This window comes from Aptenodytes patagonicus, chromosome 1, assembly GCF_965638725.1.
Source record: "Aptenodytes patagonicus chromosome 1, bAptPat1.pri.cur, whole genome shotgun sequence".
In the NCBI taxonomy this organism is placed as follows: domain Eukaryota; kingdom Metazoa; phylum Chordata; class Aves; order Sphenisciformes; family Spheniscidae; genus Aptenodytes; species Aptenodytes patagonicus.
The window spans coordinates 192,819,342-192,844,555 of record NC_134949.1 but is presented as its reverse complement, the minus strand read 5'-3'; the positions used below and the strand labels follow the sequence as shown (position 1 = coordinate 192,844,555).

The window sequence follows — 25,214 nt, the reverse complement described above, 5'->3', positions numbered from 1 at the left end:
GTACATTATCCTGCAGTTAAGTATACATTATTTAAGATCCCACACATTTTTTGGCTTTAAATACTATCTTTTACCTTCACATTTTTGTCTCTCATGTTTTTATCCAATCTAGTAGCAACAGCGATTGCTTTTTCTTGTCTTGATTTGTCCAGGAAGTACATCATCTTTGCACCTTATCACAAGAAAAAACACAACATTTAGATAATAGCGTTCCTAAATGCAATACCACATATGCAGACACACAATCCAAAAACTTAATGTGAATTAGGACTTCTTACAAGTTTTAATAAACCGTATTGTCCTCCCTTATTTATAACTTAAAACTAATGAAACTAGAGCTATTTTGAAATTTATTAGAAGCATAAGGATTGAGTAACACATGCGATCTGCTTCTGCGAAAGTGAAATGCCTCACTTTACTGAAGGCCTGTCAGTCAAGAAATACACATAAAGAGTGCATTGATGACTAAGCCCTTCAAATCAGCAGGCTAAATGAAATCCATCCTACAAATGTAGAAGTGAGTAAAAGACGTTCTCAGAAATACCTCCAGTACTTTTCAAAAGAATTCAGAGTAAGTGAACAATACAGTTACTAAACAATGGTGGAACACAGTCCAGAAGAAATTCAGACCAGTATATGTCTGTATGGCAGAAAGTAAGGCCAAGCTGGGCTACTGACCTGGAGCTGAGTGAAATAGCTTAGGTACAAGGAAAGCGTAATGTAAGTTTGGTGCTCTTCCTGGACTAGACTACACTGGTGAGAAGTGACATCGCATTAATGTAACTATGCGGCTTCTTGGACCACATACAGTTTATCAAAACTGGTCTGGGCATCTCTGCAAAATACTGCATTGCTCCTCGTATCATAGCTGCCTTAATTTAAAATCTCATCTTAATGAACGTGTAGGCATTTCATATACTTCCCTTTTCCCAAAAACAAAGTCCAGACACACCTCATTACATAATGTACTACAAAAAACAAAAAGCCTAAGAAATCATTTTACTGAAAAAGTTAAAAACCCACATTCTGAGTGTATTGCCTTCTCTTGCTCAACTCATTTCCTCAATTATTAAATTTTAAATTAAAAAAAAAATTTCCTAATTAAAGAAAGTTTCCTAATTCTTACTGCTTTTTGTATCCAGAAGGTTTTAGAAAATAAATTGCTAGACTGAATATATTTGGGTTTGAGTCATCATTGTTAAAAAAACTTAACCTACATTTGTTTAAAGTCAGGGAGGCTATGGCACAGAAATTGAAAAGATATTAAAATTCTGCTTATAATTTTTTTACTAGTAATCATTTTAAGCTAAGAAAACACTCATTTGTACTCTCAGACTTAAGGTTTACGCCTTTCAGACCTTTACATTTTCAGACTTGAATTAAAGATGGCAGTTTAAAAAGTTGTAAGTTGTACAGTAGATAATCGCTTCAAACCTGTTTCAGCATGAACAGAAGACTGGTACATAGGTGAAGACCTAAAGCTACCAAGGACATGGCTATGGTTAGTTCGCTCCTGATTTCACTTTAGAATCCTAATCCCACGTTTGTTCCCACTGCCTGTAAATTGATACACTGTTGGATCACAATGATCCATTGATTGACCCTAAGGAGCTTTTACATATTTAAGCCCCTCATCTCCACTGAATGTGAATAGGCTCACCTTCTTCAAAGGGGTCCCTGACATCTCTCTAACATGGGTGCCAACACTGTCAATGATCTAGCTTGGGTTCATTCTCAAAGGCACTAAAGATGTAGACAGCGTGAAGCCAGACTCGGAAGTATGACAGTCTTAGCCTGTACAATTACTATGACAAAGTGACTGTACTATTTTCTGTAATAATGGAGGATCGGAAAGTAGAACCTGGAAAACATCCAGTTAGATGCCCAACAACAGCAAGAGTGGAAGAACACACCTGTAAGAATCAGGAGCAATTGCCTGCTGAGATATCTGTACTTGACTTCCCAAATCTTGAGCCTGCCCACAGGAAAGGGGTACAAGTATTTCTCTCAAGATGCTGTCCTGAAACAGGGATCTTTTAATGGCCTCTATAAGTTTGGGGTAAGTTACCTAACCTTCCTTTAAGAGAGACAAACAATCTCTTTAACTCTGAAGTTAAATTTCTCCAGTGATTCTGGACAGACCCTGGGTAACTTTTACAAACTAGGTGAGATTAGTACTGTTCCAAGTACTTTAAGTGCCTGATAAATCTACACTTATCTTTGCTTCCTAACTGCTGGAGAGGTGTTTCGTTTTCTCCTCTACTAGCTTCTCAGGTGACATCAATTTTTATTCCAAAACTTTCTGTAGTCAGTAGACATGACAAATTTCAATTCCAACTTCCTTTGACTTAACTCCAGCAGCTACTCGTAGCTCTTCTACACAAATAGCGTAAGAGTGTCCTATTTCAACATTTTCGTTGTTGACCATGAAGCAGAAACGCAAAAGTAGCATAACAAGTTTGTCATGATATTTTTATTGATGCTGCTGCTACGTGACAAAGCTATAAGTAGGAACAGAGACATTCCAGCTGATAAGAAAACAGGGAAAAAACACTGCTTCTAATATATAGGATTTTTTGGTTTATGTTTTCTAATAATTTCAAAACTAGATGCTGCAACAGAAGGGATGACAGTGCTTCCATACTTTAATATCTGTGGTGGTTTGATCGCACTTTTTGGAAGTAAGAAGCAGGTTCCTTATGTATCTAAAAAAAGTGAATGATTTTTTTTTTTAACATGGTAAAAGCAGGCAGAAAAAAAACAATGTAAACATGAATTTGTGGTTCATTGGAATTTATGTATGAATTACGGACTGCAGATAAAGATTCTGGATTTAAATCACTTAATGCTCTTGAAAAGGACATGATTTAAAAAGTTAAACAAACCTGACAGCTGGTGCTGAATGGAGGTAGCATTGTGTTTGAGAAATTCTTCATTAAAACTTTCCAAGTTTTTATTAACAAAGATTTTCTGCATTTCTTGAGTTAGGACCTTGCTCACAATTTCTGGGAGGTTACTATGGTCAGATACTAGAAGGGGGAAGGTAAGAGGGAAAGAAGCAAAAGCAGCCATTTAAACAACTGAAAAACAATATGAAACCATAAACATCACTGCTAAAATTCCCATTTTTAAAATTTGGGCACAGAAAGAAACAAGTTTCAGTTCAAAATAGGTCAACGCAAGCATTACCGATGTATTTATAGATGAAACATTCACAAAGGGCATTCTTGTCATGTAAACTTTCTGCTGCAAGTTCACAACACATACTTTGCTTCAGTCAGAACCTTTCTCTCATATCTGCCACTTATTTTCTTAAAACTTAAGAATTTCAAGGATCTTTGGAACACCTACTCCTCTGTGAAATCTAGCCAAAATGAGTTATTGCGTCCACCTGGTGGATTAATAGAGGAAGGAGTATAATGTAATACACACAGTACCCTGCATAGCACAACCTGTGTTTTCTTGGGTATTAAAATGGAGAACAAACCATTTATTTTTTTCTTCATATCAGTTTGTGTTTCAAGAGTATTTATACATTACAAAAATATGTAATTATGTCCTTGCACAATATAACTTCCTGTATCTTTATACATGCATACGTACTTCCTACACACATACCAGCTTTAGAGAATTTAATCAAGCACTCATGTAGCCATGGATTATTACTGTTGATTGCAAAAGCTCTTTTGACAGACTGTAACATTAACAGAAACTTTCCTGTGGGAAGGAGAAAAAAGAAAAACATACCAAGATTAAGAATACAGAACTTTTTCTCTTGATATCAACTACTGTTTTCTTTAGTAAATCTAATACAAACATTAAAAACATCAATGCCTACACAGAATTAGAAAGGAGATTTACTCTTCCCATCCAAATTGCTTAATAAAATAGAAATGTGTGCTGCTCAAACTCTGGCAACACTACATACATGATGTTCCCCTATCTGTTTGGCTTTGTTTTCCCCTAGATAACTAAAGATCACACTGCAAATACCTTTCTACAGCATTTACTAGCATATACTCAAACTTACTTTGCTCTTAGGTTTTTTGTTTGTTTTAAGGGTGGCTAAACAAAAATGCTATTTCCCCTATTATTACTGGATATGATGCAAACCCCAGCTTCAGTCAAGTAAGTATCTATTCCAGACCATTTCAGGCTACACTCAGATAACAGGCTGCAGTGAAGGGTTAAAATTTTGTTGAGCAAAAATAAAATGATGCAGTATTTACCTTTTCTAAAGTATATTTCAAATGCTAATAAATGTGTTTCTATGTCATCTCCAATAAGATTCTTAAGTGGTATAAGGAACTTAATGGCTTCTTCTAATGGATTTTCTACCTGTTTTAATAAAAACACAGTGAAATTTAAAGCTTAAAATAAACGTCAAATAAAAACCACCAAGGATAGTTCCTGTTATTCAGAACATTTAAATAATCAGAGGCCAAAGGTGAACTGTAGACAGATTTCTGAATTAAACTGAACCACAAGATTGTTATTTGAACAGCAAGATTTAAAGGTGTTTACTCATGATTTCATGTTGACAAAGACAACATCATTGCTAACTGTAGCACTGCTTATGTACTGTACTCAGTGTTGTAATTTAGGAAACAATTAAATAAAACCACCTTAGACAACAAGCTTAAACTTCTGAAGTTACTGTGATAAAGGAGATAGTTCTTAGTGCTTTGAGAAATACTGGCTCATGTCTTCAAATTCTGTGAACTGCAATCACGTCTGTTAGTTTTTCTCTATTTACTGTATGAAAACCAGAGTTCTTCAGGGCAAGAACCATCTTTTTGTGCAGTATCTATTTTAATGAAGGATGGCCTACTGTTTGAAAAACAAGCAAAATTTAAAGAAAGTAACAATATTATTAACATAGAACTTCGATTTATTAGAGGAAAAATAGTACTTTTCTTTAGTGTAAATAGAGATAGTCTATAAAAAGGTATCTTTGCATGCAAAAATGATTTTATAAGAACCCCTGGATTCTTTTAGGAGAACCTGATAGGAATCCCGTATTATAAGCTTTTTATGATAATCACATGAATTTAACATGAAAGACCATGCTAACCCTTTCCAGTTTTTCAGGAACTAGCTCTTCCCTGGGTCCACTAGTTTCCTCCTCCTCTTCATCTCGCTTTTTCTTTTGATTCTTTTGTTGTCGCTCTCTTTCTGCATGTTTTCTTTCCTCTTCAAGTTTTGCTTTCTTTTGTGCTCTTCTTTGCTTGCTAAGCATTTTCTTCAATTCTTTGGCTGAGAGATTTTCTACAGATTAAGGTAACAAACAGATAACTTACATTAACAGAATATTTAATTAAAAATCTTGCTTCTCTTAAACAACACTCAGACATGCCACTATGCTCCTCCCCCATATCAAAATGGCACACTTTTACCGCGATTTCCATAAATATCAGCACTTGCCAGACTATCATCACTACATAGTCCAACATTACTACTAGATTACTATTTACAGCATAACACAACACTTGATCTTGCATATTTTCTCTTATGTAGTTAGAGAAACCCCAACTATTTGAAAGGTTAACTACATAAGTTGTTGCATCTATGACAGATTTTAACTTAGAAAACGGACAATGGTTTTCAAGGGTTATACTAAGCTCCCATATTGACTGTAGCTCAGTTTCCTTCTAATGCTAACTAGAAACATCCAGACAGATTTATGCTCCATCTTAAAACAGGCTTATCTTTCATTAAAGTTTCTGAACAATACACAGCCATGATAATTGCATCAATTTTCTGCAAATGCCATGGGATAGCTAAATGGATGCAAGCAAAAACTGACATTGTTTAGGGTGAGGAGAGGTAAAGTATTCTGGTATGTATTAGCAGGACCACTATATGAATCTTCAGGCTGCTTACTGTGTTCAGATTTTTAGACTGGACTAGCATTTACATAAACCAAGAAGGTTTAACAGTTGCATGAAAAGCAGAACACACAAGACATGGTTTCCTACAGGTTCACATAGAAATGAGGAGCCTTCAGCCTTTCCACTCACCCCGCTTTTTTTCCTTCCCTGCTGTCCCCACTGAGCTGACCAGTTTAGCCGGAATAATACTGTATTTTCCACTGTTTACTGTTGTGTTTCACTGAGAACAGGATTTGTGCTAAGAATAATAGGCTACTGAGGGACTAACACATCTTTTCTGTGGCTATGGCACCATGACCTCTCTGCTGGGGCCAGCCATCATCCTGAGATAGGGAAGCAAGGAGAAGCAAGCATTCTTTTTACCCCATTCGTACAGTGCTGTCTTCCCCTGTGTATGAGCCTACCGAATCCCAATGCACACCAGGCAAATGAACAAACATGACTTCTTAGACTCTTCCCCACCTTAGTTTCTACGACATATTGCTATCAAGATCATCTGTCACACACCAATCTTGCATTATATAGAGAAACAAATTAAAATTGGAAAGAAATTGAAGATGCAAGTTGAACTGTACTGTGAAGTGTGCCTCTTTTTATATGTACTTCATTATACGTAGGCAGATACGGAAAAACTTATTCACCTCTGAATGAAAGGTAAGATTGTACTGGCAATATTAAGTGGCTTTTTTTGGTTTGACTTTTTCCCCCCATGTCAAATATTCTTCCCTTTGCAAAGAGCTAGACATTAGTTTCACCCCTTTATTCAACAGCCAGTGCAGTGCTAACAGTAGCTGCGATTCCACAAAAGGAGAAACAACTATTTATCTTAAAGAAAAAAACCTCGTAACTCATTTGTCACTGAATCCTCAGATTGCCAAACCACACCCCACTGGTTTCCTAAGAAAGTCTGCTTCCCTTTAACACTAGTTTTGAATCATTTCCTAAATGTGTTACTTTTGCTAATACATACTTATCCATGTATTCTTTGGTCCTGAAGTTATGTGAAAAATGATAAAGTGTAATGCAGTGTTAACTGGTATTACTAAGTAGTAAATTAAATATACTGGATCAAAATTAAATTCTTACAATTCAGATCACTTTCCCACAAAATCTATCCATTGTTTTGTAATTCATCTGTTAATGACATCTGTCTTTTCTTTAAATGGACAAATAGCTGAACTGAATTTGGTTTTCCCCTCTTAATATTCTGAAATACCACTCCTCCCCAAGTACTCCAACTATAGCTACATTCATTCATATACTAATTTTACAATACGATGAGCGGAGAAATGTGCTGGTTTTGGCTGTGAGAGAGTTAATTTTTGTCATAATAGCAAGTATGGGGCTATGTTTTGGATTTGTGCTGAAAACAGTGTTGATAATACAGGGATGTTTTTGTTACTGCTGAGCAGTGCTTACACAGAGTCAAGGCCTTTTCCAGCACAAGAAGCTGGGGGGGGGGGGACAGCCAGGACAGCTGACCCCAACTGACCAAAGGGATATTCCACACCATATGACATCATGCTCAGCATATAAAGCTGGGGGAAGGAGGAAGGGGGGGACATTTGGAGTGATGGCGTTTGTCTTCCCAAGTAACCGTTACACATGATGGAGCCCTGCTTTCCTGGAAATGGCTGAACACCTGCCTGCCAGTAGGAAGTAGTGAGTGAATTCCTTATTTTGCTTTGCTTTTGCTTTACCTATTAACCTGTCTTTATCTCAACCCACGAATTTTCTCACATTTACCCTTCCGATTCTCTCCCCCTTCCCACCAGGGGGGAGTGAGTGAGGGGCTGTGTGGTGCTTAGTTGCCGGCTGGGGTTAAACCACAACAGTCCTTTTTGGCACCCAACGTGGGGCTCAAAGGGTTCGAGATAACAACAGGTTTGATTGGAATGTGCTAGACTGAATTTATAGCTGTTATTGCTGTTTAGCTATTAATCAGCAGGCTCCTATGCTTGCCATGGGGTTTGCTTGCCTCACTGTATATTAGAGTCTAATGCTCGTTAGTGGCTGCTTTTTGCTTTTGCTGCTTGCTGTACTGCTTATCATCTTACTCTGCTGTGCCTGGGAACATTTTGATAACAGCAATGGCCACGCGCCTGGGCTGGCAGATGGCCAGGGCATCGCTGCTTTTCCGTGCTGCTGTACTGGACAGGCTGGAACTCCAGTGTGAACTCGAGTCGAAGGCTGGAACTCCAGTGTGAACTCGAGTCGAAGGGACTGTGACCTGTGGACGAGTCCACGCGGGAGCAGGACACCCCGAAGCATCTGTGGCTGTGGATAAGCCCACATCAGAGCAGGTACATCTTGAAGCATCTGTGGCTGTGGTTATGTCTGTGCCGCAGCAGGTACTCCTCTGAAGGGATTGTGGCCCAAGGGTAAGTCCACACTGGAGAAAGTACACCTCGAAGCATCCATGGCTGTGGACAAGTCCATGCTGCAGCAGGTACACCTTGAAGCATCACTAGCTGTGCATGAGGTCATGCTGGAGCACCTCAAAGCGTGTGGCCATGGATAAGCCCATGACAGAGCAGGTACGCCCCTGGAGGAACTGCAGCCATGGGTAAGGCTGCACTGGAGCAGGTTTACTTCTGAAGGCATTGTGGCCCATGGAGAAGACCACACTGGAACAGGTGCACCTCAAAGCGACTGTGGCTGTGGATAAGTCTATGCCACAGCAGGTATACCCCTGGAGAGACTGTGGCTCATAGATGAGGCTCCACTTGGAGCAGGTACTCCCCTAAAGGACTGCAGTCTGTGGATAAGTCCAAGCTGGAGCAGGGGCAAGGGGAGGAGTTTCATTGCAATGTTAAACCCTATAACCTGGCCCAAAGGGACCACGGGTGGAGATTGTAACGGAAAGACCTTTAAATTATTGTAACCCGGGATTTGAGTTGCATGTTACAGGAATTACTACAGCAGGAACCACCTGAACCAATGGAGGACAAGCCTTACAAGAAGCAGTGCAAGTGCAGCAGTGACCTGACCTGAGCTGGCTTTGGTGCCCAGTAACTCTGCGCAACACACCACCTCTCCTGTCCTGAGTGACCACCATAACAGATGGAGCCCAAAGTCATGGACTAAATGAAGTCAGTAGACATTTGGTGGACGTTTCACAAGGGTGGTCCACAGACTAGGGGAATGGTAGCTCTGTAATATATCAAAGTATGGGAAGGGGGGTGGTGGGTAATGAGGTTGTATTGGATAGTGTGGGACCTGAGCATGACATAAATAGTATGGAATAAGGGGTGGAGAATGTGCTGAGTGAGCAAGTGGCTGTGTGGTGTTTAGCTGCCTGCTGGGTTAAACTGTGACAAGAACAGAGAAGAAAGCTGTAGCACATTATCTATGATCTCTTTTCAGTTATCAAATTGTGGCAGAAGAGGAAAAACTTGTGTATGTTACAACTTGTATTTATTCTATAGCACATAACTTAGCTTAATAAGCTTTTACATGTGTCATACACGTATGAGCCTCTGTTGTGGTCTAGATACCTGAATTCACTTCTTGTTCTTTGCTTTCATTGGTAAGAGGATTATCATGGAGCTTCAAGTAGATTTCAATTGCTGATCGAGCAGCCTTGAAGTAGAAGGCATGTTTCCTGAGCACATCTTCTAATCTCAAAAGGTCTACATAGGCACGAAGAGTCATCTTTCTCATGCAGTATGTGTGGAAGTCAAATTGATCATCTGTTATCTCAAAAAAATGCTTCAAGAAAAAAGAGAAAAAACCACACAACTTATGCACTTCCCTTACTTAGTCTATTTTTTTTGTTTTTAAATTAGATGGAGCTGAATAAAGTTACAACTAATACTATTTACAGGCAATATTTAACCGGCATAGGAATATTCACATAATACTGATTGTCCAAGAGAACGTGTCAGTAGGGAAAAAACCCAACCAGAAAAAAAAAAAATCTTATTTTGTTAACAAAAACTATAATGTGATTGTTCAAAGACTTAGGCACTCTTTAAAAGTCAAGTGAAATGCGATTACTCTGATTAAAAAAACCAGTCGGCAAAAGACAGCATAAAGTTAAAGTACAAGTAGTTGTATAGTTAGAAGACATGGTATTTTATATTGAATCCTTTTCACTTCAAATAATAGTTTGTCATATAATAGCTAGGGATGACATCTTACCTATTACAATAAATCATCAAGTATTAACCTGTTTTTAAAAATCATTATACTAGAAACATTACATGCAAAGAAAATCATGCTGATAACATCAGCAAATATCTTCATTAGTGTGTGAGAAACATTGGGAAAAAAATTGGTGGTGTTTGCACCTACTTACCCTTTCTACTTCGTGGCATTTTTTCAAGGCATCACCATACTTCCCCAGCCTTTGATAAGCTGCAGCACATTCAGTCTGGAACCACATACACTGCATCTCATTTAGGTTTTCCATAGCAGAAGTTCCTTCCTGAAATAAGTGTCATTATCACTTTTTGCTATTATAACTCACCAGCTGCTTCTTTCAACTATGGCTAGTTTCGGGCCATTAGTAGGGAAAAAAAATATCAATCCTTCAACTACTTGGAATACTATAGAAAATGGATATAACCACCCAGCAACTGAGAATAATGCTTCTGATACCCTATGCTCCCCAATATAGAAGGGAATAGATTTAAATGATTTAAAAAAATTATCTGAGCAAGATTACTGTCTCAACAGATTTTTAAGATTAACTCATGCTTGTATACACAGTCTTACTTTTACAATTTGGAGGCAGAAAACACTATTTTTAAAAATCTTAAAGTTCAGCAAATACTTTTCATTGTTTCCCCCCCCCCATCAGGTAAGTGGCATCTACTAGTCTAAAAATCCACCAATATATTTACTGCTTTATCACATAGTATGAATAATTACAAGTTTCTTAGAACTTGTTAGTCTAAATAAATGAAGATTTACACTTCATACTTTTACAAGAAAAAATCCTAGGATTTCTTCTTTATAGTTTCAATGCTCTAGAGTAAGAATAAACAAACTGGAAGCACGTTCCACATATCATGAATGCTAGCCACCAAATTTTCAGAACAATCTTTATACTAGAAAGAAAACTCAGTTAAACTTAAAATATTTAATTATTTAGGATCAGATTTATCCTATCTTACCACAGGTACCTATGCTAGAGTTCTGTATTTCTTGCTCTAACACTTCCAGCAAGCATACACGATGAGTTTTAGTAATCAAATTTTCAATTGTTCCTAGAAATATCTAGAAAGCTTGGATTCACTTTCAAGTGTTTTCACACCTAAAATGAAGAAGAATTAAGGGGCCTAATTCATTTATGTGCTCCAAGAAATCCCACCAAGTGGCTATCTTCCTATTTAGTTACATAAATAATATGGAAATCTGGTCTTTATGAATCTAAATTTTGTTCATGTCAAAAATATAGAATTTAAAGTGCTTACCCCATCTTTAAGGATAGGATTTACTTTAACAAAATTTTTGTCTGTAGTACTAGCTTAAAGGAATAAAAGTTCAAGTGCAAATTAATTTATGTTAATACTAAATCACAATGAATATAGTGCACATTCCTATGCAGTTAGCTCAGATGGTATTACTGGGAAACAGCAGGTTTTGCAAACATGGTATCCATCAGATGCATTTCCAGAGAGGTACTTAGAAGTATGGCAATAAAAAAAATACTTCTGGACAACTACCTTTGAACAACCATTTTTTCCCAGTATTTACTGGGTCTATACAGCTGGAGTACTGTGTCCAGCTCTGGGGCCCCCAGCACAAGAGGGACATGGGCCTCTTAGAGCAGGTCCAGAGGAGGGCCATGAAAAATCAGAGGGTTGGAACACCTCTCCTGTAAAGCAAGGCTGTGAGAGTTAGGATTGTTCATTGGGGTTGTTCAACCCGGAGAAGAGAAGGCTCTGGGGAGACCTTATTGCGGCCTTTCTATTTGTAAAGGGAGCTTATAAGAAAGATGGAGAGAGACGTTTTACCAGGGCCTGTAGCAACAGGAAAAGGGGCAATGGTTTTAAACTGAAAAGGAGTAGATTTAGATTGGACATAGGAAGGAATAAGGATGGTGAGACATGGGCACAGGTTGCCCAGAGAAGTTGTGGATGCCCCATCATTGGAAGCATTCAAAGTCAGGTTTCTCAAAGCCCCATCCAACCTGATCTAGTGCAAGATGTCCCTGCCCATGGCAGGAGCATTGGACTAGACGATCTTTAAAAGGTCCCTTCCAATCCAAATCATTCTATGATTCTATATAGTTATTTACCACTAAGTGTAAGAGCATTATCTTAAAAATGGACACTAAAAAAAGATATTTTTTTATTTTGGTCGAAAGTTACATGAGTGAAAAATAAACTGCCAGAGACAAACAAAACCTTTCTTCATTACCCTCGTGAATTTAGAGCACATCTCCTCTGCATCCTTCACCACATTTGCTCGCAGCATATATTTAGCACATTTAGAATTGATAAATCTGTCTGCAGTATCCAAAGACTGTGCTTCATCCATCCATTTGGCAGCTTCCTTGAGGTTACCTACATGCTGTTAGGGAGAAATTAAATAGTTAACTGTCAGTATAAGCCTGCTATTGACCAACTCCTGAAATCTATAGTTACTGGTATTTCTCCCTCAGAAATAACAAAAGGCAGTATTACTGTTCCCTCCCCCCCCCGCCCCCAGATTTTTTCAGAATGACAATTTGCTGTAAGTTGTGATTTGCTTTGCAAAACCTAAACATGAGTTTTCATTTTCTTCCTGACAGAACAGTGCCCAAAAAGAAACCCCCATGAAAACCAATGCCCATAACCATTGCTAACTGAAATATTATGCACACATTCACACCAGTTTGATGGGTTGTTGGGTTTTTTTTTTTCCTAATAAACTAGGCACTCTACATGTCCAAATTCACTTTTTACCTTGTAAATTTTTGCTTTTAAGTAGAATAGTTCTATTAACGTTGGAGTGCTTGCAATTGCAGCATTAATGTAATCCAAGGCCAAAGAACACTGGCCAAGTTTGTCAAAGTGCTGTGCCAAGAAATATCGAACCCAAAGCAGTGTTGTTGGGGGCTCTTTCTCTCCGTTTTCTGCAAAATGGAAAAGTTACAGCAACTGGTAAGGTTGAAGACTGCATTTGAAAAACAAACACAAAAAACAAAGCTTGGGAAATTCAGCAAATATTTCTTGTAATACATTAATTTACTAGAAGGTATTACAACTATTTTCTTGCAAAAAGTGTATCAGCAATTCAACAGTTCTTGATAGCTGCCATAAACAGTATTATTACAGCGTAATTAATATAAGACCATAGAAACTTACCACATGTACTAAAAAGGTCACAAGTTTTCAAAGAGGCTTCGTAACCAGTAACAAGTTCTTGGATTGTAGAAACCTGCATATAAAAAAATCAACTTAAGTTACGCTTTACTATCATGTTTACATAAATTAACACACTGAAAAAAAGTACTTGGGCAAAATTAGAGAAACTATACTAAAATAACTACTTAATTTGGAAAAAAATTGGATGTGTCCTCTTAGAGTTTACTTCACCTTTCACAAGCTACCTTTGATCACCCATTTTAACTGGTGATACAGCAGGGAAACAGGTGTAATCTTTGGCAGCTTACAGCAGAAAGTAAAAAAGGATACTAATCAAATGTACTTGATAAGTCGTATTTTGGAATTTTTATTTATTTATGCTATTAGTTTAAGTGTCCAAACTGAGCCAACTGAAGAAAGGTGCTTTGGAAAAGACTCTGCGTGAACTTCCCATAACAATGAAGATATAGAAGAGACTTCTGTGGTTTTCTGGCAGGCTGATGTGTACTATTTAAGGTTTGGTTTTCTTTGTTAAAAAGGTACTGTTGCCTAGAATACAGGCTGTATCTTTTTACATGAAAATTTATGTTGATTGATTTAAGGCTAATACTTTCTGAAATCAGACCTTGTCAACAATATTGTTGTTCATTCCAAGGCTGAAGAGTCAAAATTCACTCATACAGTTTTGAACTCACACTATGCAAGTTCAACATCTACAATACATACAAATGTCAGTATCTGTCCATTTCACGACAATGAACTATTCCAATACCAGGTCCATGGCTTACAAGTACCATGTATTATTTCTAAGCATTTTATAAAATGCTCAACCTGTTTTGTTGAGCTACATTCTAACCATGCCTGCCATATCCAGCAAGTAACCAGCCTCTTAAGGAAACAAGAGCAATAGTAAAGAACAAAAAGAAACATGATCTATGTATATATACCCGAAACACAGAAGAGACTTAAAAAACAAGATCTGACTGTAAGCATAAACAGGATAATGGCTACATTCACCAATCAGGTGAAACCTATAGCTGGTAAAAACCTAAAACTTCAATGGTTAAAAGTAACATGATCCTACATTAAAAAAAAGTTGTTTGCATGAGTAAAATAAAAAATATCACAGATAGACAGCAAAATTTAAAAAGCAGGATTTGACAAAGCACGCATCCACTTCAAGATACACTTTGGGAGAGGAGGGGAAGGGAATAAACTTTGTTCTAAAAGATCAAAGTATGCAATTTGAAGGATACTACTTTATTTAAACTAATTCAGCACAATAGGCAAGAAATGTCAAACATTTTGTCTCAAAGAGAGCAGAGAAGGTGGCACACCCGAGTCATACACAGCCAGTGTAAATGTCTCAAAAGTGTAATAAAATGTATAAACACACACATTCTGGAAAGCTCTGCACAAATCTCTTAAGAAATGGTTTCTAGTAGCAAAAATCTCAAATACAATAAAATGTTACTAGACTTCAGATAACTATGAAGTGATAAAAGAATGTAAAGAAGTCACAAATAAATAGACAAAGGCAAATAAATGCATTAAAGCTGTTCTCTGGCCTCAGACATCTATTTACTGAAAGAAACCTTCAACCACCTCAGAAAATCTTTGAAGATTCTCTTCTCTAAAATGAGTTTAAATGCAGAAGTAAGCATCTGCTTCAGGTAGCAGGCTTGCAGTGTATATGTGCAACAGAGTAAGTGTTATTTCCGTGCTGCTTTTCACCGCAACTTCAAAGTATTCCCAAAGTTATTCTCATCTGGCTGTTAGTAAACTCAAATTCCTTTGAGACCAGCCAGCTTTGCTAGACTGCAAGTGAACTGTGTGTAAAGGGAGAAAGACCCCTTCATATCTTTAACAAACACACTCCACCACCAAACTCTACGTGTAATTTTTTCCACTACTGCACACTTGGAGTATGGCTTCACAGCTGGACAAAGACCATGCTACCACCAAAAGAATGGTGCCACCATCTCTGAGCCACACATGCCTGGTCCCTGCTTTAGGCCAGGGCTAGTGGCTGCATCCAGACTTACAAGTGATTTACTCCCTGCTCCACCTCAGCATACAGATGCCCCGTTACTAGTTCCATCATCAGTGGGAGCTGGCAGTGGACAGGCCTGTGGCAGTGAGGCAGTAAGAAAGCCTCTCTTCCTAGCAGGAGGGTCTTCAATCAGCTTACAGCAACAGTGAAATCAAATCTGCTGATCTTGAGTTGATGGAGAACACCAAACTGTACCATGTTTTAAAAGATGCTAAGTTCTTCCAAATTCAGAACTCTGCAGTGGTTTTGGCTTCTACAGTCCAAGAAACTACACTGGAATTGTCATTCTGAAAACTACTTTAAACAATACATTTGGAAACAAGTATTCAGTGAAAGCAACAGCTACAAAAATAATGCAAATCAGGTGGTTAGGTTCTTGCAGACATTCTTGATGAAAGTGACAGTATCTTTGTTTCTCATGACTACTCAGAATCTTTTTCCTCCCTTTCTATGCTACTGTTTCAGTCTCTTGCTAGTAATTTAGGAAAACAATTCCCAGTTCATGTGCTACTTCAGGGAACAAATGATCTGGAAATATGAACCCTAATTTCTGTGTCTGTATTAACTGCAAATTTAGTAGTAAAATCTCTTGTATTTACTATCATTTATTATCTGTATTCTAGAATCACCACTGCCATCTTAAAGGCAGTAATATTTTACTATTTCTACACACTAGGCGTTCTTCATAAAGGTAACTTTACAATTTCTAAAAATCAAGCTGAGGTATCTGGAAATACCATGACACTGACCATAAGTTAAATTCAAATGGTATTGTTCTAGGAAAAGAGTTTCCATTACTCCCTTGCCATGGATCTGAAAAAGCTTAAAGGTATTACAAAAGCATTACTGAAGTCATCAACAAATCGCAGGTTTTGTTATGACAAGAATGAAGCCAATTCTAGAACTGGGGCCACCAGTTTCAGGAGCCTCTTAAATAATCAAAATGCAAACCTCAAACCTTTTCATAGGTCACTACCTATAACTTCAATTTCATTACAAAAGAACAATGAGCTAAGAAGCATGAATCCAAGAAGGGGGAAACGGGCTTTAGCCTTCCCCATTAGAACAGACAAGTGAAGTGCTTGTTTTCCCTCCTATACCTTACATAAAGATTAAAATTGCACACGCTCACAAACCAGTACAGATTCTTGTCAAGTGTAATAATCTTGAAAGTTAAGAAAGCATCTTCCCCACTTGGTACTACCTGAAGCAAAGACTCCACAAAGGCCAGAACGGTCTTTTCTTTCCATTCCTCTGTTTATTTCCACTGGAAAGGATAGTTTCATAAGTAAACTTTGAGTAAATGCCTTAAAATGAATATTTGAGAAATACAAACTGAGACTGGAATAAATGTCATGCATACACATCTTAATTTCTTTTTAAACTGTAAACAACAGGAACACAATTCACCTGAACCCCAATTCTGAATTCCTTTTTCCTGTGAGCATTTGTTTTTGCTTATCTAATTATACTGAGAAATATTTTGTGTCCTCTTTTGTAAGGGACAGCCTAAGGGAAAGTTATTGTTTTCCAGGTAAATGGCTGATGGCTAGAATTCTTGTATCATCACTTGTAGCTATTACAGCAGCACCTATGGGCCAGTCATAAAATAGAAATCTGTGCTGCATGCTATGCCGTATACCAAGGGACTCCTGCCATAGAAATTTTTCTTTAGACGAAGAGCAAGAGAGGACTATCCAAGATAAGAACAATAATATGGGGATCCAAAATGTGATGTTAGGGCTACAGTAGCCTAAATCCTAGTTTGATCCCCGCCCCCCCATACTCCATGTAGGAGGTAAGTTGAATGTAATGACAAAGGAATAGAAGTAAAGAGAAAAGCAATACAGAAAGGTTTTTAAGAAACTTATGTAACAAAGGTGAGGTACGTAATGGAAGATGAAATCAACAGCCTACTAGCACAAAGCAGGGATGCAAATTTTTCAAATAAAAGGCTCAAACTCTCTAGTTCATTACTACGGAAGTTAGATTACTAAATTGATTGTATATCCTATTATTACAGCAGTTGGGCAAAATATTTTATAATAGACTTCTGTTTCAAAGACAGCCTTTAAAACACTAATACTGTATTTCCTTCTTCAACGAAACAACTGCAAGAAAAGGAGCTGAATTATCAATACCAATCATATAGAAATATTGTAACGTACTATAAACTGGTCAGGCTCAAGCTGTACCAATAGCCTTTTTTTTTTTTTTAAAGGATTCGGCCTGTTAATTTATCAGTCACAATCACTATGTTTAAGTATTTTTTTCAGTTGCTGCCATTATAAACCAGTAAGAGGTTACCAGCACTCCCAGCACACAGATTAAAAGCTACTGTAGGCAGTTTCAGAAGCAATCCATATGTTTAACATTTGGCACAGGTTTGAATCCCTGCCTTTTGAATTCCTGCCAACATGTTTAGTATTATCTACACTGCTCTCAAAGGCAAACAACCAAAAGGCAAAGTTTGAATACTGCTACTGAGATATAAAGTTTCAAGGTACATCTATAAAGCTGCCCAAACAAGAAAATATGCTATTGACCTGTAGATATAGATGCAATGGTCATCTTAAGAAAATTTAGTTATGCATTAGTGTAGAAGAATCTTCAGGCAAATCCCAGAAATACTTTAGAAAGATGTGCTCTAGTATGTACTTTTATAAAAAGATTTAACTCTTACAAAATTCATACATATGTACACTACTGAGATACAGGCAAGGGGTACATTATCTTGCCTTGAATACCATCAGCAATGAAAAGGATACAAAACAGTGGGGAAGAGTGAAAAGACAGCAGACAGGAACAAGATCACACATTACTTGGCACAAATATGCGCAGAGTGACATTTAAATCACCAAAATGGCCCATCATCATGCATCAGATGGATCACTTTGGGAATTACCACACAGCAGGAGACTGATGCTTTAGAAAACCACTCTGTTTCCTTATGGCATGCCTAATAATCATACATACCAGAAGCTAAGTATTTGCACATTATTTTCTAAGAGAACTGAAACTTTTTAAAGACTAGCTATTCACAGTTCTGTACTGCATCCAGAATAATTTTAATTATTCAGTTACTTTAATGAGAGTAACTTTTTCTTCTCCTTCAAGCAGCTGCGCACAGTCTACTGCAACCCATTCCAAAACAGTAAGTGGCATCTTTAAGAAGAGGATGCTGCTGTCTCAGAAAATAGTCCAACCTCGCCTCAGTGTCAAATCTACACACCTCTGAAATTTCAGTGTCTCAAGTAGTACCTTGTTATTCAAACAGATTTCAATGGATACTACAAGTTTGAGACCCCCATGACAGAGCTGGAGACTTTTCCATGTGGGGACACTCTGCCTAATCCCTTTCACAGCCTTCCACAAAGGGCAGGAGGAAAAAAAATTAGCCAACAGTTCTTCAGCTTCCAGTAGGTGACCCAATGGGGCTTAAGAAACTTCTGGGTATTTACTTCTCAGTAATTACAGCAAATAGGTATTAAAAAAATAGAAATTTCACAAGAATCTCACCTACTCAGATTTATCTGTCTCAGAAAGCTCTTGAATTAAACTAAGAGAAGGATGATGTAGAAGGATCACTCTATATTCAAAAGCCATCTAAGTATCAGTACTTAGACTGGAAAAAACAAAGTTAAAAGCGTGGGTGCTTCTTATTCTCCATCTACACAAACAGGCTCACACATACCTCCTTTGAAGCACCCAATCCTGAAGCAGTATAGAAAACCTTCAGTTGCAGGAAAAAGATTTGTAACATCCAAGAATCAGAACTGCCTTGGTATTACCAAGCAGGTATCTTCCAAAGAGTTAGCAGCCTGAAAGTTCAAACACTAACTGTATTTTGGCACAAGTATCAGATATATCCTATGCGGGCATTCCCTTCGTTTCAGAGGCAGCTGTTAGATGGAGCATTACCTTTCTGAATATCAGTTTGCAGACAGTTTGAGAGACAACTGTAGCCCTTCCTGAGGAGGGGGATAGGTTGCTGCCAAACTTTTCTCCTTCCTTCAAAATAAGGGAGTAATTTCACAGGAACATCTTCTCTTATATTGATAAAGCACTCCTACTGCTCTAGCAAAAACAAGTCTACTGCAGAAGGGCCTGAAAAAGAGAGGGAAAACAGCAGGTAGAAGGGGATACCCTTCGTGAACTTGGTCTTCCATGCTGGATGAAGGTCTTCCATGCTGGAAATGAAATAGGATGTTTCCCAAGACAGTTCTCAATTCTGGGAACTGACAATTTGGCTCAGATGTCAGACAGCTGCATTTTCTTATGATTCAAAGTGTCAACATGGGTGGTCTTCACCACTGGGAAGCTTGATTTCTCAGCTGGTTCTGAAGATCTAGAGTGGGAGAAGGACTGCAAAAACCAACTGCAAAGGCAGTATTTCTGCATGTCACATTTTCATTTAAGGTGAAAGGATGCATACAGGGGGAAAAGAAAAAAAAAAAGAAGAGCATGTGTTCTTGCCCTTCCAAGGAAGGTTGTGCTGTCTTTGAAACTTGGAATTGAACAACCTTTCTTCTTAAATAGAAAATTCTCCACAGTTTATTTCCTGAAGAAAACTTGTTTCTTGCAGGTAATGTGCATGGTGCTGACAACAGTGGCCCTGCAGGTCACAGAAACTGATCCCGAAGCACCACGTGATTTGCCATCAACAAATCAAACATCTGAATCAGATGAGTACTTATTTGAAAAAACCAACTCCTAAAGATGCAAGAATTCCACTTTAATAGCAGAAAAGTATGTCTCAAAGCTGAATAAATGAATCCCTTTGTTTTAATCTCAAAGTACAATTGAATTTTGACAGTAATTCCCATCACCAGTATCTTAAGTAGTGGTACTTGAACAAAGCTTTCTGGTTCCCTGAGTAAGAATAGTACTCTTTATTCACGAGAATGAGGTGTAGTTGAGTTTGTGACACCACTTTTCCAGCAGAAGAGACAGCCACTAGACATGGTAAGAATCCTTATGTCTGTGCGAGATATTGAAAAACAGTTGTACTTTCCAAAAATACCTAGAAACCATTTGCAAATTGTTTTGCTACAGAGTACCCAAAGGAAATTGCTGTTGTGCAACTTCAAAACAGTCCTCATCACCTCGAAAAGGTGGGATACCTAAAGATTGAATGACAAACTAAGCCTTTCAACAGCAGCCCTGGCAAAGTGTTTTCCTTGGGCCAGAAGAAAATCACATTGACATTAACAGATAAAGTCCTTGTGGCCAAATTATTTGGACTATCTTTCACAAGACAGAAAGAAGTATCCAGTACATCTCCTGAAGCAATACTCTAAATGCCTCATGGGAAACGGAGAAGCAAGAATAAAAACAGTCTATAAGAGTACTACATCAATACTTGAAGTCTTCGCTACGATGAGATGTTATTTAAGAGAGAGGTAAGAAGGTGCTCACAATGTGCAGAAGCAGTATCAATGGATCCTGAAAAATATTAACTTAGTACCAAATAAGTTAAGACAGAAAAAACAGAAAGCAGTTGCTGGCTCAGTTTTGGAGAAGGCCTTTGATGACAACATTTTGAACAGGGCTTGTGGCTGGTCTGTGGCACACAGTAACAGTACTAAACCACACTTGTACCCCCTTCTCTAGGTCCCTAGAGACACTGTACAGGAGGATCCTGGGTTCAGAGCCAATTAAGCTCTGCCCACGTGGTAAATTTGCAACCTGAAGTCCCCATCTCTACAAATGCGGATGCTTAGATTTGAGCTTTCAGGCCTGAAAAGTATTTATGAATGGTAGCAGAGGCAGACTTCTGATGATCTAGCATGGCCCTATCACATGATTAACACTCTTTCAATCCAGGGCACCCTCACCATACCTTTCTGGATGGAAATACTGATAGGAAGGAAGTTTCAAATAATGAAGCTGCCAATCAACTAAAAAAGAAAAAAGCTCAAAAATTCAATTAACCACATCAAGGAAAGGGGGGGGAGGGGGAGAAGGGCAGCTACGCATTAGAAAAAAGGTTTTACTACAGCCTAACGAAGACGAAAGCATCTTCATCTATAGCCAAGAGGCGATTGGCATGAATTGCGATGTGCTTTTTATCGAGGCAGCAAAGAACAGAGCATGCCAAACACGTGAGCCAGCTGGCACACTTGCACTGCACAAGAGGTCTGAGTTCAGGCTCTTCCAGTGTATCTACACCAGAAGGTGTATACGGGCAGCCACCTAAAGAAGTTCCATTTCCTATGGCGTACTGTAAGTTTAGCTAAAAGAATATCTAAGATTACAACATTTATAAGTTTACACAGTTCACAGAAGAACCAAAAAACCTCTTCAGCAAGGCTCACACTGGTTGATTTTGGTTTTTTTAAAGCAATGCTCCTCCGTTATTTAAAAAATGTCCCATCTAGCTACTTTGAAACATAAGATATTGACACTCGTTTATCAGTGTGAAAAGGAAAAGGTATAGGGTATGCAAATGACTGAATATTTCCATTTTTACTCAAGGCAGCTATACGCTTACTTGCAACAACTAACTTAGTCTTACTTGAAAAGTTTCTGCTTCACAACTTAGATGCATCTAATACAGATTTACCCCACCCAATGGGGCATGAACCACAGAACAAGCCCATAGAGAATATTCAAATAAATTACTCCAATTGTGAAAGGCTATTCAGCCTCATACAGAGAATTTCCATTCCTTACATTTTAGTATATGGCTAACATTTGAACGCAATAAAAATCACAATCAATTAAAAGTTATTTTACCTCCTCATGCCATGAAAGTATAAACAGGAAAACATGGCAAGCAGCCTTCTACTTAACACAAGTCTCCTTAAATTTCTTGTATATCTTTGACATACATAGATGCCAAGTTGGTTTCTGTAAGAAGCTTCACTATTTTGTATAACACCCAATGAAAGTGTTGCTTTGGAACTAACAGCAGTTCAGAAGTAGGTGCATCTCTATTTTTAAATTTATTCAACTGAGCCATCAATACCCACTCCTGTTTCCTTAAGAAAAGCACTGTTAGATGTGTGCATATGCTCATGCACACACAAGGCAAGACAAAAATCTGTCGCTTGCAGTAAAACATACATATAAAGGGAAGTTCCACAGTCATTTTAAATTGACCTAAACAAGTCAACTGCAAAAAAAAAAATCAGTGGGTTTTCATTGATCTAGTTTGCTAAGCAGCTGCACAGAATCTTACACCTCCTTTCAGTGGAAACCTAGATATTGTACAGTCAGCTTCCTAAGTACCTGTAAAAACACCTTTCCAGTCAGCTTGCAACTGGCCATCTTGATGCAACTAGTAGAAAATTTTTACTATTTACTTTTCTATAAAGCTAATCCTATGGTATCATGGTTAGCCACTAACTTCAGCATTTCTCAGTGTGTGGTGGCTAAGCAGACATATTTCTCAGGAATTTCACCGAGGAGCTACCAGCTTGTAAGGACTGGCTAGCCACAAAGCATTGTCTGCAGTACTGTATTTAAAACAAAACATAATAAAAAGCAAAAAAATAAGCCACTCCATAACCCTGGAAAGTTATACATTTTCTTTGTTCTCTGACCATCTAAGAAATCAGTTACATGTTTTGTAAGCAGTAGAGAAAGTAGCTTTCTATTAGATAAGTTTCTTTAGAGCTGACCTATACTCTAAGGAAGTTCACACATTTTGGTTTACTGTATATTTTCATAGAAAGAATGAGATACAAGAGTTTAATTAGCTTTTAGATTTTTCTTTACACTTAGTTCCTTACAACTAAACATCTCCATTAATGACCTCTAATCACTTTCAAAAGTGAAATACATCCAACGCAGTGTCAGATACACTCAGAATTTAAAATTTGCTAAAAATCAAGCATAGCTAGACCTCCTTTTTGCCCTGGATTAGGTTTGGAGGTGTGCCTTACGATACACATCATTGCTAGTAAACCGCATGTCTTCATGAACAATACAGCTGCACTGCAGTAAGTTGGTGTGTAATCTGTACACACTTGACTATATACACCACCAAATCCTACTCTGATTTAGCATCTCAAGATAATGCTAACTTGCTGGTAAGTGAAGATTACTGCTGTCCATTGCTGCTAGCACTGATAACAGCTACTCCTGAAATAAAACAAGTGATACTTTTTTCTAGTGTCAATACCACCAATGAACACACAGGCTATTTGAAATACTAAACTCCAGGAAAAAAGCTTCCTCCATTTATCTAAGTGAGTTTAGTTTGTATTTGTCATTCAAAGAGTAACTTGTAACATGGTGTTTTGTACACTTGCTCTGCTGAAACAGCATTATTTCTTTTTTAGGGCATGCTATATACAAACATAATGAATTACCAAGTTTATAGTACAAGTAGTATTTGATAAACATTGCAATTGTTTTGTAATTTTGACAGAACCATGCAGCATTTCTAGTCACATGACTGCATTAACCAGTTTTTGTCTCAAACATCTACACTGGAAACACATTTTGTCCCATATGTAACAGGCTTTGCACTTCCCAGTTATTCTTAGAGCAGAGAACTCTCAGCTAGGGGAAAGCTTCTCAGTACACCAGCTTCGCAGAGAGCAGACTACTCAAACAGAATGGCAAACAAGTCAAAAGAAGAACATTCTTCATTAAAGAATTTACTGCTGCTTTGGAAAGGTCTAGCACATGTATGTTTACACATTGAAAGTACAACTGCACAAGCTCCTTTGTAGCTGTGCAACAGTATTAGAAGTACAAGATCAGCCTCCTGTTAAGCAAAACAAACTTCAAGTACAACGACTGTAATTCAAGAGCCAGCCATGAATTTTAAGTGCTTCAAATGTAACAAGTTGAATATTAAAACAACTCCTTTAAAGTTATTTTAAAATAACAATACTACTTGAACATCTTTATAAACCAACTGCTAGGCCATCTGGGATGGAAAAAACATACGATTCAGCCAGACTTGGAAATGAGATTGCTGGGAACTGTCAGAATTGTTCAAATCTTTTCCATCAAGTGTAGCATCTTTCCATTCAGAAAATAAGTAAAACTAGAGTAATTAAATAATTTTTCAAGTTCAACTACACATCTAGCTATGTTATCAATATAATATAAAGTTTAACTTCCCTCAAAAACTGAGGGAAACTTCAATGAAAATGTATATTGACTATAGGTGCAGCAAATACACTGCCTATAGTAAAGCTACAGAACACTTCAAAGTATGAACAGTGTTCAGCTGTATCATAAATATTAACTAATTTGACTATGACTTTCATATCAGATTTCTACACAGGTACCTTTTTTGGAAGTGAAAGCTAACACAGATTAGCAGTTTACCAAACTGTCAAAAGTTACACAATTTAGAAAACTTTTGTGCAGGAACCTAGAGTTCAGGACAGCAACACCACAGTCAGAACAGACTTACTGTCCCAGGAAAACTCTCCCACAGTGGTGAAGCTGTAAAACACAACACAAAATTAAAATAAAAACCTAGGGACCGCACAAAAGACTATTAAAGGCTTGATTTAAGTTTTTCTGATTTTACGCTTCCAAACACTGATCTTTCACTGCATTTTCAAAATGAGCTATAGAAATTTAACATGCCAGTCCACTACTGAAGTCTGCATATAATTCAGAAGAGCCTACTCATTTATCTGCTACTTCCAATTACACAAGGAGACACCTAGAAAAAGCACATTGCTTAAATGTATTAGATATCTTTCATCCAGGAATTAGCTCAAAAGAATAAATGGACTATAAATGGGCTATTATTTCTCCCCAGACATACTGTTACAGACATGACAGAGCCTTATGAAACAGACTTACAGTTAGATAGTCGTAAATCGGAAAGTTGTACTAGGAGAGCACTTCATATGAAGGACCGAGGATCTGAAGTTTACCCCTTTTTTTTAATTCACTCCACCCCACCCCAAATTAATCTACACTTAACAGTGAACTGCAAATATCTTAAGTTAAAAGAACTGACATTTTCTTGATATGAGTGTAGTACAGCAGAAA

General features: G+C 37.7%; 1 protein-coding gene across 1 annotated transcript in view; it reads right to left on the bottom strand.

Annotated features, from left to right (window-relative positions):
- Positions 1 to 25,214, bottom strand: part of NAA16 (N-alpha-acetyltransferase 16, NatA auxiliary subunit) — a 79,287-nt gene that overhangs the window by 1,955 nt on the left and 52,118 nt on the right. The window contains exons 10-19 of the mRNA XM_076363324.1: positions 13,190 to 13,262; positions 12,788 to 12,957; positions 12,261 to 12,413; positions 10,192 to 10,320; positions 9,389 to 9,602; positions 5,075 to 5,268; positions 4,230 to 4,338; positions 3,619 to 3,717; positions 2,886 to 3,029; positions 75 to 172 (exon numbers count right to left, since the gene is read on the bottom strand). Coding sequence (XP_076219439.1) covers positions 75 to 172; positions 2,886 to 3,029; positions 3,619 to 3,717; positions 4,230 to 4,338; positions 5,075 to 5,268; positions 9,389 to 9,602; positions 10,192 to 10,320; positions 12,261 to 12,413; positions 12,788 to 12,957; positions 13,190 to 13,262 — 1,383 coding nt within the window. The remainder of the gene's footprint in view (positions 1 to 74; positions 173 to 2,885; positions 3,030 to 3,618; positions 3,718 to 4,229; positions 4,339 to 5,074; positions 5,269 to 9,388; positions 9,603 to 10,191; positions 10,321 to 12,260; positions 12,414 to 12,787; positions 12,958 to 13,189; positions 13,263 to 25,214) is intronic.